The sequence below is a fragment of the Doryrhamphus excisus genome, chromosome 6, assembly GCF_030265055.1.
Source record: "Doryrhamphus excisus isolate RoL2022-K1 chromosome 6, RoL_Dexc_1.0, whole genome shotgun sequence".
Lineage (NCBI taxonomy): Eukaryota > Metazoa > Chordata > Actinopteri > Syngnathiformes > Syngnathidae > Doryrhamphus > Doryrhamphus excisus.
In genome coordinates, this window is record NC_080471.1 from 15,773,211 (window position 1) to 15,792,725 (window position 19,515).

A 19,515-nucleotide genomic window follows, 5' to 3' on the forward strand; every position below is an offset into this window, starting at 1 on the left:
TCTAGTTTTTTTTACCCGTCATAACACAGTGTTTTCTCTTATGTAGGAGTACCTGGATGTCCTGGGAAGACCCATGGTTCTGGCAGACAAGCAAGCCAAACAAGTTCAATGGACAAATGTCTACCTCGATGCACTGGTCTGACTTTTTTTTCCCCTGTACTTGTACAAACGTTATCTCCCATGCTCAGAAAATGCTTATGCGTGTGTGTGGTGGTTGTCTCTCACTCAGGAACTGGGTCTTGTTATTACCGGGACACTTCCTGTCTTTAATAAGACCAAGACTAAAGATGACAGGAATGGCGAGGTGCTGTGAAGTAATCACATAATCTCATGCGGCGTCAACCATAGGGTGCGGTGTATTTATCTTCATATCTCTCCCACTGTCTCTCAGCATCAAAATCAGCTCATTCTTGGCGTGATGGGGATTGACGTGTCTCTGAATGACATCAAAAAGCTCACACCACGTTTCACTGTGAGTTGAACACCAAGTGTGTCTTTTTTTTGTGAAGGTTCATACTGTACATTGGTTTCAGCACCTTGGCGAGTTTGTTCTATAGTTTACGGCATGAATAGAGTGACCCTTTTGTCAGTCATACAGTCTCTTTGGGTGGTGACGGGGCCAGGAGCATACCAACAGAATGCAAATAGTGTAATGCAATTCCATTACATTAGGAAATTTGCAATATATTGTCATATGCATATATGTGTTCTTTTCTTAAAAGTAATGTTAAAACCGTGTCTTGTCTCCTTCTCGTAGACCCAATTTCGCATACCATCCTATCTTGTGACGTAACGTATAGGTAAACAAAAAAGATGTATGCACTGTAATTCTCCTTCCTGTGCTCTCTCCATCCAGATTGGCCCGAATGGATACTATTTTGCCATTGATCCAAACGGCTATGTACTGTTGCACCCCAATCTCCAACCAAAGGTACAGCATTCACTTTTTGAGGCTTCATCTGCCACTGGGAGTTTTTTGGTATGTTGATAACATTCTGTAACTCGCTGGGGGAGAAGTCTTTGGCACCAGTTGCTAGTTTGGATGCAAAAATCTCTAGACCATAAAATCCAACACAGCTCCTCTTGGGTCAGTACGGTGCTTTTTACACTTTTCCATGATTGCATCTAGAAAAGGATCCATAACAGGAGTCTCAGGCTCAATAATAAGTATGCTGTCACATTTCACGAGGTGAGATCAGGTAGAGGGTGTTTAAGATAGAAGTAGAAGTAGTGGATAAACAAGTGAGGTAGAGTGAGTGCTTCTCCTTTTCAATTAGGACCTCAGAAGCTCCAACAATACTGTAGGTACACACATGGACAAAATTGGTGGGACCCTCCGCAATGGTCACTGAAATACCTTGAATACGACAAAAGTAACAAAAAATTAATAAAAATTATATGAAATTTAAGCAATTAAAGTCAGACATTGCTTTTCAACCATGCTTAAACTGAGTTATTTTAAATAAACCAATGAAGCAGGCCTGGACAAAAATGATGGTACCCCTAGAAAAGACTTCACAGGGGTCTACACTCTACTATCAGTTAGTGGGCCGAAATTTTAGGGCGACAGGTAAAGACTGTGCTGTTTGGTGATGTGGTGTGTTCCACATGGACCAGAGGACGCAAAGGAAAGAGTTGTCTCAGGTGATTCGAAAGAAAATTATTGACAAGCATGTTAAAGGTAAAGGCTATAAGACCGTCTCCAAGCAGCTTGATGTTCCTATGACTACAGTTGCACATATTATTCAGAAGTTTAACCTCCCTGGATGTGGTTGTGGGAGGAAAATTGATGACAAATGAAAAAGACAGATAATACGAATGATAACAAAGCAGCCAAGAAAAACTTAGAAAGATATAAAGGTGAACTTCAAGATCCACCTGTTGTTGAACCAAATTTGACTTGATGGGAGACAGCAAAAGGAGGAAACCATTGTTGAAAACAAATCATAAAAAAGCCAGACCGGAATTTGCCAACTACATATTGACAGGCCACAAAGCTTCTGTGATAATGTTCTATGGACAGACGAGACAGAAATGGAACTTTTTGCCAAGGCACATTAGCTCTATGTTCACAGAGATGAAGCATATCAAGAAAAGAACATTGTCCCTACTGTGAAACATGAACGAGGCTCTGTGATGTTCTCAGGCTGCTTTGCTGCATCTGGCACAGGGTGTCTTCAATCTGTTCAGAGTAGAATCAAATCTCAAGACTATCAAGGGATTCTAGAGAGAAATGTGCTTGCCGGTGTCAGAAAGCTTGGTCTCAGTCGAAGGTCATGGGTGTTGCAACAGGACAATGACACACAATGCAACTAAAAACACCCAAAAATGGCTAGGAGGAAAACATTACACTATTCAAAAGTAACCTTCGATGAGCCCTGACCTAAATCCTATTGAGCATCTTTGGAAGGAGCTGAAACATGCCGTCTGGGAAAGGCACGCTTCTAATCTGAGACAACTGTTTGCTCACGAGGAGCGGGCCAAAATACCTACTGAGTGGTGCCAAAGTCTCATTGACTGTTACAGGAATCTTTGATTGCAATGGTATTAAGTTAAGGGTACCATCATGTTTGTCCAGGCTTTAATGTTGAAATAATTATTTTGAAGCATGGTTTAACAGCAATGTCTGACTTCCATTGCTCGTTCATAGATTTTTTTTACATTTATTATTACTTTTGTCAGATTCAAGTTATTTCTGTGAACATTGTGAGATTTTCTTTCATTAACCAAAGGGTACCAACAATTTTGCACCTGCAAAGATCCATTGCAAGAGCTGTATCAAAAATGTGTCCTATGCAAAAAAAAAAAAATCATAGAACAATTTGAAGTCTTTTGACAATTAATATTTTGACACGACTCTTACATGGACATTAAACATTCCCCTCCCCTCTTTTTATTCCTTCCCGTCTCTAATCATTTCCTTTTTCTCCTTTCCTTGTCGTTCTTCAACATGTTTGATGTCTTATTCTGTGTCATGCATCATTGCTAGCCCTTGATCATTTATTCCTTTTTTTTATATTCCTCTCTCTTATTCATGCTGAGATGCATCATCTTTCATTGCCGCTCCATTGCATTTGTACTTGCCACCAAAAGTAAGAAACTCATGCAATATGGTTATGCCATTGAATATTTTACACACTTCTTATCCATGCGTTTAATATATATATATATATATATATATATATATATATATATATATATATATATATATATTTTTTTGTATTTAATTGGGTTTGCTGTGTAAAAAAAAAAGAGGACAGTAGTGTCCTTTCATTCCATTGGCATCATCTCATCTGGCACAAATAAGAGCAATACAATAGGACTATAATACTGCAGATTCCATTTTATACCATAATAAAGCTATTTATGTCTGTCTATTTTTCATTTTAAACACTTCTCTGATTTACTTTATATTTTTCATGCCTTACATTTAGACTGGCCCAGAAATATGAAAGAACATTGTTGTGCAAATGACGTAGAGGCTCTTATATAAGGTAATTATATCCAGTGACATTATTAAGATGCAAAAGGATATAAAAGTCTTTGGGGTCAGCATGTGGAAAAAATGTCTCCTAATGCAATTCCCTGCACCTTAAGATAGTGACATAATTATTTTTCCAACATTCAAAATTGTAACTTTTACTTCCTGGAGATGCTTTAGGAGGCCTTCACTGTTGTACCCCACTGTTGGCTTGAGATCACTGACCAATACTACAGCAGCAAGAATATTGGTGTCATTGTCTTAAACTATCTTCATGAACATACAGTACATACCGAGGGTGCAAAACAGGTGCAGTGGTGACATTCAGGAACAGATAAACCAGCCCTTCGATTGGCTGGCAATCAGTCCAGGGTGGATAGATATTTAAGTCTGGTGTACTTTTAAAATACTGCCTAGCAGTAAGAAAAAAAAGACTATGTAATATTTTTATAGTAGATTTTGCTGAAAAGCTGACATTTTTTTGTCACACAAGTGATGATATTTATGATTTTAATGACCAAATTATAATCATATCTCTATAGAATCCTAAATTCCAGGAGCCTGTGACGTTGGACTTTCTGGATGCTGAGCTGGAGAACGACATTAAAGTAGAGGTAGTTGTAAATACATAAATATGTGTCATGTTTATGAGGTAGTTCTTAAGTAGTGGTACAGAACCTTTCTACAGGTACAGTAAATCAAATAGTATCGGTCTCATCTTGCAGATTCGGAGAATGATGATTGATGGTGAGACAGGCGAACGCACCATTCAGACACTGGTGAAAACTCAGGATGAGGTGAGAGATTTTTTTTTTTTATATGAGTAATTTAAGTACTAAGCAAAAGCTAAATGGCAATTCCTAGTCCAACCACGGATGTTACCTCTTGTAGAGATACATTGATCGAGGAATCAGAACCTACACATGGGCACCCGTCAATGGAACTGATTACAGGTGAGTCACCAAAAGTAGATGTTTTATGTTCTGTTCAGGTCTCTTGAGGACCGATGATGCTACTTCAGCCACAAGGGGTCACTACTGTATAGTGTTTGATGCCAGGATTTCCTTGCACTATTTACAAACAGATATCCACTCACACACTGTAATATCATGTGTTTTTGTGGTCATTTCATAATAAAAGTGACATATCTGTGAATAAAATATGTATAAAAGCACCAAAAAACTTCAGGCACATATCCTTCTCCTTAAAATAAAACAAGTTGTCTGTTTGAAGCTGCTGGCTAAAGACATAAAAATGTTATAAAAGGTCACAAATTGGCTCTAATGTATATGAGCAGATACATCAGCTTGCTAGTTACTAGCTCGATAGAAAATAATAACCCTTTTTTGTTTATTATTGGAAATTTCACACACATTATTATTATTACTATTGACTTTGATGATCTTTTCTGCAGCCTGGCCCTTGTTCTGCCCAAATACAGCGAACACTTCATTCAAGCCAAACTGGGTGATGACATCAAACAAGCAATGTGTGAGTACCACACAGTCTATCATGAAGTAAACAGCTCTTTTATTTGTCTTTTAATGGCCCTACTTGGGTCACTACTGTTGCTTCCCAGCTGGAAACGCAGCCACTCCTTAGCTCGCATCAAGCGCATCCCCACCGTGCTTTTCTTTTGTAGTGTAACCTACTGGTCAGTGGCCATGCACTCCCATGCATGCTGAAGCACAGGATCTTCTTCTTGTCAGTGACCCAACCCGAGTGTGCTGTGCTTCTTTTGATCCTCCCTAACTTGTATTCTTCTGCCACACTTTTTGTTCTGACCCTCTTTCGCCTCCCTATGTTCAGCTTTTCTTGCGTAACCAGTTTGTACCGCACAAGTACAAATTATGAACATCCTTGTTAATGTACTATGAAGCGACTGCACGTGTGATGTACCTTGTACTAAGGCCATCTTATATCAGAATTAAGATCTTTCAAATAATTGAATTTAACTTCCTGTTTAAACTTGTATTTAGAATTTTGTATCTGTTTTTTAACACATATAGGGTAAAATATCACTCCTTATGTTTCCATGTCAAAATGCAAAAAAATGATATTACTAATAGGGGTGTCAGGAGACACGCAACTCGCACAAGGTTAGGTCCACATAAACAAGACAAGATGAGGTTTTAACATTCATTTTAAGAACAGTGCAATGAAGAAATACGACAGGACAAACAAACTTTGTTATTTGTATCGTCACAAACGAATGCAGGTGTGTTTTGAAATGTGTATTGTGCCACAATAGCCAATAGTACATTTCAATATTTACACTTCATCTATGTGATCGGTATCAGCCAATTTCATCAGCATTAAACCCTGATCAGAGCATCCCTAATAATAAATAATAATATGTCATAAAAATGTAATATTTCCTTAAATACAGTTGCGGAATTGGCCTTTGTTACATGTATTTTTCTCACAGGCAATTCATTTTGTCTGTTATGTTGCCAGGTGACAAGGAGTACAAGGTCTGCCTTCTTTCAGACTGGCAATGCACGGCGATACTTATGTACAATCTGAGATGTGCACAGCAGATATTTAGAACAACTGACACTTCCTGATTTTCACTTTTACTGCAAAACTCTACTCACTGAATATAGCGACCAAGTTGTTAACACAGATCTGTTATGTATGAGGTTTGTTAGCAGCAGTGATGGTCCGGTTCTTGTAAAGTGCTGCGTAAACAATGAGCGTAAATGCAACCGCTCAATGATTAAGGGTGCAGACAAGTCCGAAGTATGTGTTTTGAACTTACAATTCTAAGTAACTTTGATCAAATGTAGAATTACTCCAGCTGTCCCCACTAACCATTTTTTGGTCTCGGGAACATTCAACAACGGAACAAACAGCCACACATCACTCGCAGACGCTGAGAACTCCGAGGTTGGTTATATTACAAGGTTTATAGTGTGCGACCCACATGTGTTGTTCCAACGATGCCTTGCGCACGGCTACTACCATATTATTGTATTATCATTCATAGCAGCAATGCCACAGTTCATGATTTGATTGGCTTCTCGCAAGACAGATTTTCTGCAAATGGGATATTTCATCATGTCTTATGAGACCTCCTGATATTTTCGAATTAATGTATTAAGTGACATTTTAGCGAAGTGTTTACTCAAAACATGCAACAGTTTTACCGTGTACCATTTTGTTGGTTTTGCAATATTTTGCACTTTGCACATTTTGTGAGTGCATGCTTGTGTGCCTGTACAGGCTGGCAAAAAGCTGTCCCTGTGACGTAATGTCCCATTTTCCACCCTGCACACATTTTAAGTAAGGGACAGTCTGGCAAAAAGCAGACAAAAATTGACAAAAATGGCTGCATAAAATGAAAGCTATGTACTGCAGTGTGAGAACAATGCAGGCCAAAGGTCATTTTTGCAGCTTGTTCATTGTTCTTTCTCATGAGATATTACACTAATTTGTTTGTCAACTATAACACAGAGTTTACATAGCTTGTAGGATTGGATTGGTTTCATCGAAGTGCATTCTTAGATTTTTCTGTACTCTATATCTATGATTTTTATTTTTATAGAATTGTAATTATTGGAGAATTACCTGCGAGTAGATTGCAATTTTATTTTATTACTTTCATTTAATAACAACAAGAGAATTTGGGGAGAAAAAAGTCTCTCCGCACAAAAAAACATCCCAAAGCTTTAATATAAATAGAATGCTTTTAATATAATAAGTTAATGTTTTATGTATTTTTATGTATTTGACATTTTAACATTGTTTTTCAAGTACACAATTTGGGGGAAATTCTACTACTACTTTTCATCATTTTCTTTTCAGTTCTGGTTTCTCTTTATAAAATTTTCTACTAATAAGCTAATTGTTGCTCATAAATTACACTGATGATTTATAAGCACAAAAATCTAGTTGTTATATGTTGTGATTTGTGTCTTGGTATTCTGACTTTGAGGCATGTTCTTCTCTGTCTTCTTTGCTGGACATATACAGCATCAACTTGGGGCAAGTACTTACTTTTCTGTGTCATTCTTTTGCATTGTGATGTTCCTTCTCCTGCTTGAATATATTTATGCCGTTCAAAAAGTGCGTGATTGTTACATTTTAAAATTCTGTTGCTGATGGCGCGATGAATACTCTTCTTTGAAAAAGCTTAAAGATGCCTCACAGGGTATTATTAGTGGTAGAAAAACACGACTTCAGCTTAAAAAACATCTGTCTTTGGTGAATTTTCATCACTTTGATGTGTCTCCACAAAGTACTGCTGGCTAATGGCGCCGTTATCCCAATAGATGAGATTTTGACTGAGTGATTTGGCCTTTGTGTCACTACCTCCCTGCCATAAAGAGTCTGTCAACGTTTACAGGGTTGTTAAAGACCGAAAAACTCACGGTGACGCTTTGCTACAGAGAGCGAGGCAAGGACTTGAAAATTTGGTGTGCGGCAGTCTAAAGTTTCACTCCACAGCCAGACCACCAATACATCAACACATCTCTGTTCTCTCCCTACTGACGCATAAGATATTGTCTTCATGCTGGATAAACATGCATGCATAGAACGGGGGTGCTATATATACTGTATATGAGCGACATGGTGCATTGCAGCCCATAAAGAAACAGGCAATGAATCTGCCATATTGTCATATTCTTACATGAAGGACGTTGTTTCATCCCTGCACCACATTTCCATGACAATGTTCAAAGTGGGCGCTCAGTGATGGCTTTTGCAGACAGCACCACGCCGCTAAGTACACTCTAAAAATCCAAAACGTCTTCACTTTAAGAGAGTGGTAGTGAATGATGATCATCGACGCCTGTCTTGCCATTTATAAGATTTTAAGCATAGATCTGATCTGAGAGAGATTTTCTTTTTATGACATGCTAGTTCTCCTCTGATATTGTATTTTATATGAGACTATTATCCCAGGTATCACGACTACATCTTTTTCACTTTATTCTCCTGCTCTCTTTCTTCATGGGGGTCACAGGGCAAACAGGCAAGTATTTCAGTCTTTGTGAGCTTCCACCCATCACCCCTTTGTCTTTACCCAGCACTTCATATCTGTGCAATATTTCATGTGTCCATGTCAATGTGTATGGGACTGGTTGTCATATTCATGCATATGTAGTCATATCTAATGCAATTCCGTATTTTCATGAAAATACAGTAGAACCACTAAAGTTTACTCAAACTTTATGACTTCAAAGGTTTCATAACCTCATTGTGAAAGGTGCCAACATTTCCATCACCCATCTGCATTTTTATATGTGTGTTTTCCAAAGTGATGGAAACCATCCAGCTGGAGAACTTTGATGAATTTGGTTACACCTTCATCGCTCCACGGTGAGTGGAGATATTTTTTTTTTCACCTTTAAGAGTCTTGTTGAGCATGCCGGAGCAAACATGGTGCTGAGAGTGAAACTGACGGTTGCTGTTTCTTCAGGGAGTACTGCAAAGAGCTGAAGTTGTCACTCAACAACACCCAGTTTCTCCTTGAATTCAACCAGTACATTGATAGGAACACTCCAGATGCATGTGAGTCATGCATCACTTTGTTTTGTTTTTAAACCCGACATATTAGCAAATAATAGTGTTTCCCCCTGATGTTGCCTTTATCAATGTACATTGTGTAGCACTGCTGTGTGTTTGTATCATTATAACATTGGAGACATGCGTGTATGTACTGTATATGTGTGTGTGTGTGTGTGTGTGTGTGTGTGTGTGTGTGTGTGTGCATGTGTGGTGACGTCCCCAATCTTCCCCAGTGGTCAGCGTCTGAAAGGCAGATCATGACTCTGCTAATTTGATTAGTCAGGTCTGAGCAGGGTGACATCAGGCTGATCGACTTAGCTTCCTAGAAGCCTTACGTTGTCATTCTGCACAGTGACTCATAGTGTTTGATTGGTCATCTTCTAATGGATCTCACCCCTGGTATAGCTTACCGCCATTATCCCCTGCTAATGGATACAGCTATTCCTGATCCATTTGAAGCCAAGGTCACACTCAGGTCTTGTCCTACAGCTGCCTCTGAATAGTTTTGTGTCTTAAAGAGCAGTTGAGAACGCTTTACAGTGTATGCATAAAACAAAAAGTGCATAAAGTTGTGTATTGATTATTTCTCTGTTAAAACGATGCTTCTTGTCAGTACATGACAAGAAAGCAAGTACATGTAAAACTGGCAAAACTTTTTTTTCAGAGAACCCCTAAGATTTGGAGTGGCCTGCCAATGGTCCTAACCAGGGTTGGGCATCATTTGAGTTTTAATAATCCTGGTTCCGATTCCTCTTTTCAAACCCAGTTCCTAGGAATTCTCAATTCCGATAATTTTAAGAGACGGGGTGATACAAGTTTGTTTGGTTTAAATGAGGGTGCTAAACCTAGCTCTTGGATGAAATATCTGATTTTTTCACATTTGTTTTAATGATATGAGCTTTTTATCAATTTTTAAAAAAATATGTTTCGTTCTGAAAAGTCATTCTAAAAATGTTGGTGTAAGCTGTTTTTCATGATACTAGGAATCAAAAAACAAACATCTGAATGATCTCAGGAAAATCGCAATATTAATCCTGGTCTCTACAGATGCTTGAAACTCGATGCCCAACTCTCGTCCTAATGTCAGCCCAACTCAGTGTGGATGCATGACAACTCCTAGAATGCCATCCGGTGTTTTCCCTACTAGTATATGAGGGAGGGCGCCCCATCCCCCCGAGAAGATAGTGGATTCATTTTTAGATACATTTTTATTATAAAAGGTGGTGCTTAGCAAATATAACTCTCAGGGAGCAATCATGATGCAGAGGCCGATGCCTTGCGTGTGCATGTGTTCGCATGTTTGTGTCTATGTTCTTCAGCTACTCCAGTGGCTGTGTACCTAAGTCAGGAGTGTCAAACTCAGGTCTGGGGGCCAAATTTGGCCCCTCAATGCAATTTAATCCGGCCCACAGAACTGTTTGGAGAATAGCATTGAGTTGGCCCACCAATTCTTCCAGTATAAACCACTCTGCCATTTTCATTTTAAATACATATTGTCCATAGCACAAAATTCACAATCATTGTTAATAAGGGTGCCAGATTCACACCAAAAGGCAAAATAATTTAACTTTACATGACTAAAAACAACAACACTTTATCCATTCCACCCAGTCTGTACAAAAAACACTTTAAAAGGCATAAGAAGCGATCACTTTAACTACTTGCGAGGAAATGCTGCCCATTCCACAGATGCAAACACTTCCAGGTTATATATCTCACGGACTGTCCCATCCATCAATTTTCTATGCTAGATTGAGTTTGACACCCCTGACCTAAGGGAAACACTGCCATCCCAGAGCAATGTGCGGTTCTTCCACACGCCACTGAAGCTCCCGACCGTTAAATGAATAAATTGTAAAACTGCCAACACACCACCAAACAAGAGTAAATAGCAACAGCATGATAATCTGTTTGACACAATGGTTTAAATGTTTATACAGTGAAACCTCGGTTTTTGCATGCCCCAATTTTCCAAGGATTCAGTTTTTGATTAAGATAGTTGATTAAAATATGTCTTGTTTTTTTTCTTACACTGTCTCAATTATTTTATGGCAAAACAATGCCCCAACAAAGCATAATAGTACATGCATTTGTGACTCAGGGCTCTCTTTTGTGCTGCACCACAAGGTGGCACACAGTGTGGCAGAACGTGGCGCACCCGTGTAGTGGTAATTTTATCCAGCGCACCACTGTGCACAGCCACTTTGGTAAACTGGTAGGATGAGCTGAGTGTAGATGGGCGTGGCAGTGCACCAGAGGGAGGTGTCCACATTTTCAGCTCGATTTTCAGTGAAAATTTTGTGACACAATAGTGCGATGAAGGTGCGTTGAAAGCTCGCCAGCTCCGACCTGGTTGATTCTTGGCTCTCCTTGACACTCTTTGAATAAATGTAAGTCAGTCGGTGTTTTAAGGATTTACCTGTGATTGTCCGTGTAAAGGCATGAAAGTAAGCATAGTAGGTCTCCTCTAAAGTTAAGTTAGTAATGGACTCAAGTGACATAGCATCCGCATGGCTATTCCATTCCTTTCACCCCCATCTCTGTGTTTGCTAGTCTTCAATAAAGTTGATCTTAATTTTGCTTTGTTTTCTTTATGTTAAATATACAACGGTTTTCATGCTTTGGTTTTTGTCTGACCTTTTGGGATGGATTAATGACGAAAACCGCGGATCCACTAAATAAGGAAACTGTTCTAATATGAATCAGTCCGACATATAAATGACATTAATTTGTTCAACTTTAACCTCCATAACTCTTTCTTCTTCCCTTTACTTCTCATCACTCTTCTTCTTCTTGACAGCCATAAGCCCAATTTAGTTCACTTCCCTGGCATTAGACTGCCATTGTTGTCATGAGCACACTCTCCCTGTTAGTATTACTATGGTGAAGAAATGATGTGCATGATATGTAGACAAGATCTGTCTTTAATCATAGGTAATGTGTCCCTTGTGAGTCGACTAATCTTGGATGCCGGTCTGACAGCTGAGCTGGTTGACTTGTGGAAAGAGCAGAAAGTGTGAGTGCCAAACTTTCTATGACTCAAAGATGTAATCATGCTGCTTTATTTTTGAAGTGAAAATCTCTGTCCTACACACGATTACAAAGCTGACGCTCAGGCCGTGCACAATTTACTCACAAAATTAGTGGTTGTGAAAGAAAAATATGCTTATTGCTGATTGAATGACTCTTCCAAAAGATGTGTAGAAATATTCCATATCCCATACTGTTTCCTACCATGGTAAACCCACTGATGGTTAAGGAATGCATGCAAAATGTTAAATACTATATCAGGTTCGCACTAGACAAGTTTTGTCCAAATTGAGGTTCTTATTCCTGCATAAGTTCTTGGCACATATGCAAACCCATGCAGAAATTCAAAAGGAGGGGGCAATCCTGCCGCAACGTACACCACAAACATGTCGAAAATGCTACATTTCAGGTAATGACAGAATTAAAGTGCTGGAAATGGACTGCATTATACTTAGAGGTCTTTCTACTGTATGGATTACTTCATGAAATGCACATATTGTTATTTTAGCACCTCTTTAGAAGTGTCCTGTAGTGAACCCTAAAGTCAGTGGGGATATGCACCAGTTCGCCTGTGGACCTGTGCGGGATAAGCAGTTAGCAGTCTCCAAAGGTCCTTTGTATATTGTCAAAGAATTCGTCCTGTGAAAGTCGAGAGTGTCTTTTCCCCAACTGCGACTCACAGATTTACTATTTGTCAGCGCAATACTTGACCATGTTTTTCCATCCTGTCAGGAACGGGACAGTCGCCAGATTTGTAGCCACAGATGGAGGGATCACAAGAGTCTTCCCAAGAAGGTACCCGCTCAACTTTCTCCTCTTCAACTCTCTGGCACTGCAAAACTACTACACAAGCTTTGGCCAATTATCTCGGCATGCAAATATGTGCTGTGAAAATTGAAATGGACTGTGATATTTTTAGGTTGGCTGCTTTTCTTGTCTGCTTTGTTGAGTTATTTTCTTAAAAGTGCAGGATTGGGTCCATGCAGGATATGGATAAATCCACAGATCCAGCACCCACATGCATATTTGATTCAATTTTCTTTTTGTTAGTTTAGTCTTTCATACACATGGGTTTCAAACATGTAAATGTGTGATAAATGAATGAACAATGTGCCAAACAAGCCAACATAACACACCGTAATTTCAGCTGCAGAAACTGCTACTTTTTTTTCGTGAACTTTTAACCCTTCGGCCTTTACAGTTGCTGCAATGCTGTCAGCCTCCCTCTGCGCTCCTCTGACTCCCTCTGGTGGGCAGAGGCAGCATTGCAGTGCCATCCATCCATGCATTTTCAATGCCGCCTGTCCTCCAAATAAATGCTTTGCTCTGGTTACATGCATTTAACATTATAGGATAACATTACTATATATATATATATATATATATATATATATATATATATATATATATATATATATATATATATATATATTTTATTTAATTTAAAACACTGGTACTTGTATTGTATATTTTCCAGCCACCTTTTGAATGTTAAGTTGCTGTGTGATGACTTTTGTGTTATTTGTAAGATGACATCGTGAGTCAGACTAATGAAGTCATGACCATTTGCATTTTTCAGTGCGTTGACAAGCTTGTCATGAGTATTTTCTTCGCTCATGACAGATTAAGATTTATTGACATACATTATTTCCACGCTTTCACAGGCCACGTAAAATGACATGATCCATGTGTTTGAAACCTGTGCTTTCGATGCTCACTAACTTGACTTTTGAGGGATATCCCGTCTCCCACAATTTTTTTCACTGAATTATTAACTTTTTGTTACATACTGCATTAATTATTGCAACTGTGCTTTTATTTCTAGTGCTGGTGAAGAGTGGATTGAGAACCCCGAGACATACGAGTCCAGCTTCTATAAGAGAGCTCTGGACAACGAGATGTACATTTTCACCGCTCCATCTTTTAACAGTAAGAACTTAATACTGTATGTGTATGCCTGTGTTTGCACTTTGTTGCATGAGTCTCATCAGTGTGGTCTGGCATTGAGCCTACCTTGCTCCCTGCCTTTGGATGTCATCCCAAGCCTCCTTGGCAAAGACTGCACTTGTATGTTGATGACATCACACTCTTTATCCTTCTTCTTTTCCCTGCTTACAGTATGTCTGTCAGCACTCATCCTTACCCTCACTCCTGGACTGTGTGCTTCCTCTCTTGCTTATCTCCACTAATCTCTCAAACAGACATCAGGGGAGGCAAACAATGAGTTGGGATAACACTTGACTGGATTAACACATGGGCTGGCTTCACAGGCTCCATCCAGTCAGCTCAACATAAATTGCAAGCAGCTAAAAATGTTTGGAATGTCCCAACAATCGACCGCAATGGTTCTGAAATGCTGCCAGCTTTGAGAGTTTCAACAAGGGTTTTTAGACCAAATGTGCCATGATTACAGTTACAGTTCCCTTGTATGTTTTTCCTCAGTTGCTGCAGAAGGCCGGGAGATTGTGTCAGAGTCAGGTATTCTTGTCAGCAAAGCCGTGGAACTCACTGTCGATGAAGTCACACTTAAGCCTGCAGGTCAGTAATACCACATTGATTGGCCGCTTGCGACAAAAGGTCAATACATGTATCTGTCATGCTCTAATGGATAGATAGATGGATGGATGGATAAATAGACAGATTTGCTAAAAATAAATGTCAAAACAACATGATAATGTGAAGTAATACATTTGTTTCTGGTCTGGTTTGTAGTGGTAGGAGTGAGACTCAATGTCACATACTGGATGAACAGTTTCATGAACGCCACACTTAAAGAGAATGTAAGTTATGGTTCACAGTTTTACTTTTAGACATGAGCAGTTCCTTCTTATGTAGTCTAATTACATATTGTGTTCTCCTTTTAGTGCAAAGATGAGATCTGTGGCTGTATGAGAAATGACAAGGTACAGTAATATGATTATTAGCCTGATAGAATGCATTTAATGCTACCTTATATTGTTTTTATGCATATATAACTTTTTTTTTGGTTTCGCTTCAGCATGTCGACTGTGTGATCTTGGATGATGGGGGGTTTCTCCTCATGTCCAATCAGGATGATTATATTAGTCTGGTGAGTTGCTCATGAAATATTCTTTAGCTCATACAAAATCAAATAGATCAAGTCACTTGGGAAAAAAATATATACGTATATTACAAGTTGAATATTTGATTTGTTTCAAGGCACAAATAAATAATTCAATAGACAGTGTATATATTTCGGGTTTTAATCATGCAAATGATTAGCAACTTTATATTATTTTTGGTATATAACATACTGTATATTTATACTATTTAACGGATACATTTATATTCCTTAATTTCCAGATAGGAAAACATGTTTAGGGCTTCTCTCTGTAAAGACATTAGTTGATTTCACAGAGAAAAAGATCTGTAGCCAAAGAGATAAAAAGGTGAAATCAAAAACTTTGCAAGTAGACCATTGCCTCTCGTGGGAAATGAATCAGTCTCCGATAAAGGTCAACTGAAGGACTTGTGGCTAAATTACAACTATGGCCTGCTTGTTCTAAGCTCTTTTCCAAACTCCTGTAGGACAGCGGTCCATCCATGTTTCTACTCAAGCCTAACATTAGGATCAAAGATTGTTCTGTCAGTCAGGGATGCTTTATTAAAGTGAGTCTCTTGTGGGTGTACAGTAAGCCTTTCAAACTGATGTACTGATTGCAGACTGCTCCAGGTCCCCAAGGTCTAATGTTAGTGGTCTTGGGAATGTCCATGAATGTCAATCAAGATACAGCATTTGCCTGTTTTCACGTGCCATTTGTAGGATTCAATGTAGGAAAAAAAGAGCATGCACAGTGTGACGTGTTATACGATTACTAGGGATGTAGGATTTCATTTCTAGTTGTTTTTTTTTCCCTATACCTACTATGTGAGTTGAGATGAGATATTTTTTGGTTTCTTTCTGTGTACTTTTATGACTTAAAAATAAAAATATAGGGCAGTGATTCATAAGAATTGAAACTGGGTTATAGTCTGTGTTGTTGGTAGTAACAGTCTCACACCGCGATTAACGAGGTCGCCAGAAAAAAAAAATAGCTTGGCTGCGACCATTCCAGGAACATAATCATGTTTCATAGCATTTGACATTGCAGACAAGGACATCGCTACACACTCCATTGCATAAGCAATACATCTGAGGAGAGCTGCTTGCTTAAACAAATTCTCTGAGTATGTCTGATCATACAAATTGGCCAAGAAAGCTGATGCAAGTTACTCATGAACTGATGATGGAGTAGCAAAGACAGTACAAGGCAAGACAGCTTTTGAAGTCTCCTTTTTGTGTTCAGATAGGTCAGTTCTTTGGCGAGGTGGACCCCGTGCTGATGATCAACCTGGTCAACACCTCTCTTTACTCCTTCAACAAGACCTATGACTATCAGTCTGTTTGTGATCCGGAGAAGGACAGCAAGGCGGCAGCAGGACCTCGCTCTGTCTGTGTGGTTAGTTGCTCATTGAACTTTCATTCATTTAGGGGGAGGGGGTTCTTAAGACTTTAAACTTCCCTGTCTGACATATGTCTTTTCTTCTGCAGCCAACCATAGCAGACTTGCTTAGTATTGGCTGGTGGGCATCCAGTGCTGCTTGGTGAGTGTGTGGATGCTAATTTCTTTGGTGTTTTGGCTTTGTGTGTGTTCTATAGATACACAATTTTATGACCCTTTAAAGGGTCACTGACATGATTGATCATTTTTGCTTAAATATAAACAATTGTAATTGTAATTATGGTCTGCGTTGTTAGTTTTATGAACGCAAATGCAGGGTGGAGGTGTGTGGTGCAGCCCACGCAGAGTGCACCACCAATTTGGTAGATCGGACTGCGCCGATTAGCGTGATGCTGTGTTTAATGTAACTGTGCACTTGCGGCAGTGGGAGGGATGAAGGTGTGGGTGCACGGCGCTGCGCTAGACTGCGCTGCGCTAGACTGCGCTGCGCATTTTGAGGGTACCGAGGCTGCCATGGTGTAGTGGGTACCGTTCTGGACACTTCAGGTTTGAATTTCCTCTAGTAAGCACCATCGGTATTCGTCAGGAAGGGCATGCGGAATTCAAAGGGCTCAAGCCAAAAATCAGTATGCGGATCAAAAAATATCTGCTGAGGCAACCCCGTAATCAGGGAAAAAGCAGAAAGAAACAAACATTTTGAGGGTACCAAATAAGGGTCTTTGTTTGGTATCCAAAAGAGGCCATCGGTCAGTTTTGCTGGGTTTTGCCAAATGGCAGGTATATTGAAATACATGTATGTGTGTCTATAGTGTAGATGATTTCATAGTTTAGATGAAATCAATAAATAGTCTCATAGGTGTACTGAAAGGTGCAATGATATGCCCTTTTCTGTGTATCTCAAACTATAATAACATAATTATTGTCTTTTTAATGTCCTCTTTTGTAGGTCCATACTCCAGCAGCTCTTCTATAGCCTCATGTTCCCCAACCTTCTAGAGGCAGGTGAGCAATAAAGTCATATTTGGCCACTTGTTCATTAATGTATGGCCTTTTTCCAGTCCACAGTACCAACTCAGGCTAGCCATGGCTCTACTGGTAATTGTCACATTTTTATTGGAAAAAACAGATACTACCAGATACTATTTTGGTACCTGGGTTCCAAGCATACTGAATAGTTACAAAATGGGTGGAGGATTGTACTCCACAGTCTCCACAATGCAGGAACTGCCCATTTTCTTGCTGCTCTCAGTCTCCTGTCGAATAAAATGTCTCTCCTCACCCTAGCCAACAGCCATCTGGTTGTCACACTTTGTTACAATGCTATTTTGAAGTGGAAACTCAAGTTTTACTTCAAACACTTGTGCAAACCTTCCAGCGGAGTCAACTGACGAGGATATCCCAGATGCCATGTTTAAAGAAAGCTGCATCACAGAGCAAACGCAGTATTTCTTTGACAACGATGAAAGATCCTACTCAGGAGTCCTCGACTGTGGAAACTGTTCAAGGTATATCTGTTCATTCATCTGAGTATGGTCTATGTATGTTCATTTTTACGAGGTCCACAAACTATCAACTTCCCCATCCAAGTGTGAATGTATGACACTATAAAGATGCCCTGCCGCCCCTCCTCAGATATCCTTCCTACACATCCTTCTCTTTAATGATCCACAGGGATAGGTTAAGAATAGTGTTACTTTCCTGCACGGACTCTCTTCAGAAAGGTTCTCTTACAAGTTTCAATCTGACACATTTTGACCTTGATCTGTCAATGATAAGAACTGCAGGAAGAGGCACAAGCGCTTTTTTATCTGTTTTAGTTCCCTCAGCCACTGGCTTTACTTCAAATTCGCCACAATTCACGGGCCACTGCACATTTACTTTGGTCTAACCTCCTTTTGTGTCAATTTGGGGGTTAAATATGGCTGTAATTACTGAATGTTATGGGTCCCGCATGTCTGGTTCCCAATGTTAACGACTGCACACACACAAAGCCTCATGGCGACCATAAAAAGTCCAATAAGAGAAGCAAGGGTTTAAGAGGCCACATGCACACCTGAGCGGACCCATTCAGTATGTATCAAATGGAACTACTTATATTACATTGGAGTTCAAGTAGTAAATCACTGGAATTGGTAGAAAAGTAGGGAGAGTATGGTTTTGGCTAACTTGAAGAGGATTCAATTTTACGATGCAATTAATAATGAATGTTCTGAAAAATAATACACTCTTCCCTGACTGGTGATAGATAGGATGGATTGAGGGTTAAACGGCTAGATAGATATGTACATGGGTAGATTGCTCTGTATTTAGATAGGTGTGTAGATAGATTGCATACATTATCAATCATACAATTATCGATACGATCACTGCATGCGTTAATAGGCATGTAGATGAGTTTATGGGTAGGTAGGTATTTAGATCATTGGGGAAATGACTATTTGTATGTAGATGGATAGATAAATGGAAGATAGACAGCTGTTTAACTAGTATTTTTCTTGTTGTATGAGGTCCTACTAACGTGTGGGTCTACCACTGCCTGACAGGATGTATCGTGCAGAGAAGCTGCCCAACACCAACCTGGTGTTCCTAATCACCGATGCCAAAGCAACGTGTTTGTCGTGTGACCCCAGGCCGCTACGACAGGCTGAACAACCCTGTATCCTTTCACTTAAGTAGTAACAAGTCCTGTTATTTTATTTTATTTTTTTTTACTCCCGAGCACTTCCATCCATCACTCCATGACAAGAGAGCTTTAAAGTCCGAATCCAAGGACACACGCCTAAGCACTTTCCAGCAGGTCCCCTCAGAATGTTCACGGGTGAACAGTAAACCAGATGCACTGCGTATGAAAGATGGTCTCACATTACTACCAGATTGGATTTCTTTGTCTCTGGCCTGCGTACCAACATAAAGTGGAATTCAGGTTAAAGCAGGAGCTGCACTTGTGTGTGTGTTCAAATCTTTTAGTTAGAATATACGTATGTTTGGCAGATGTGGCTTGAATGTGGCTTCTTGCTGGTTTAACAG

At 39.5% G+C, this 19,515-nt stretch overlaps 1 protein-coding gene across 8 annotated transcripts in view; it reads left to right on the plus strand.

The window, feature by feature from the left end:
- The window catches only part of LOC131130920 (voltage-dependent calcium channel subunit alpha-2/delta-1), a 76,589-nt gene that overhangs the window by 49,264 nt on the left and 7,810 nt on the right, over positions 1-19,515 (plus strand). For 3 of the 8 annotated variants that reach the window (XR_009130121.1, XM_058075074.1, XM_058075075.1), the window contains exons 15-37: positions 47-136; positions 230-304; positions 392-472; positions 857-931; positions 1,130-1,189; positions 4,039-4,095; positions 4,207-4,278; positions 4,373-4,434; positions 4,896-4,972; positions 8,746-8,806; positions 8,907-8,998; positions 11,930-12,011; positions 12,758-12,820; positions 13,851-13,954; positions 14,468-14,563; positions 14,738-14,805; positions 14,890-14,928; positions 15,024-15,095; positions 16,333-16,485; positions 16,578-16,630; positions 17,435-17,490; positions 17,864-17,993; positions 19,032-19,144. Coding sequence is in view for 5 of the 8 variants with exons in the window: in XM_058075074.1 (XP_057931057.1) it covers positions 47-136; positions 230-304; positions 392-472; positions 857-931; positions 1,130-1,189; positions 4,039-4,095; positions 4,207-4,278; positions 4,373-4,434; positions 4,896-4,972; positions 8,746-8,806; positions 8,907-8,998; positions 11,930-12,011; positions 12,758-12,820; positions 13,851-13,954; positions 14,468-14,563; positions 14,738-14,805; positions 14,890-14,928; positions 15,024-15,095; positions 16,333-16,485; positions 16,578-16,630; positions 17,435-17,490; positions 17,864-17,993; positions 19,032-19,144 (1,831 nt within the window). In the remaining 3 variants the exon portion in view is untranslated. Of the gene's footprint in view, positions 1-46; positions 137-229; positions 305-391; positions 473-856; positions 932-1,129; positions 3,093-4,023; positions 4,096-4,206; positions 4,279-4,372; positions 4,435-4,895; positions 4,973-7,456; positions 8,807-8,906; positions 8,999-11,929; positions 12,012-12,757; positions 12,821-13,850; positions 13,955-14,467; positions 14,564-14,737; positions 14,806-14,889; positions 14,929-15,023; positions 15,096-16,332; positions 16,486-16,577; positions 16,631-17,434; positions 17,491-17,863; positions 17,994-19,031; positions 19,145-19,515 lie in introns of those variants that run through there. The other 5 variants (XM_058075076.1, XM_058075078.1, XR_009130122.1 and 2 more) reach the window with 4 other exon arrangements.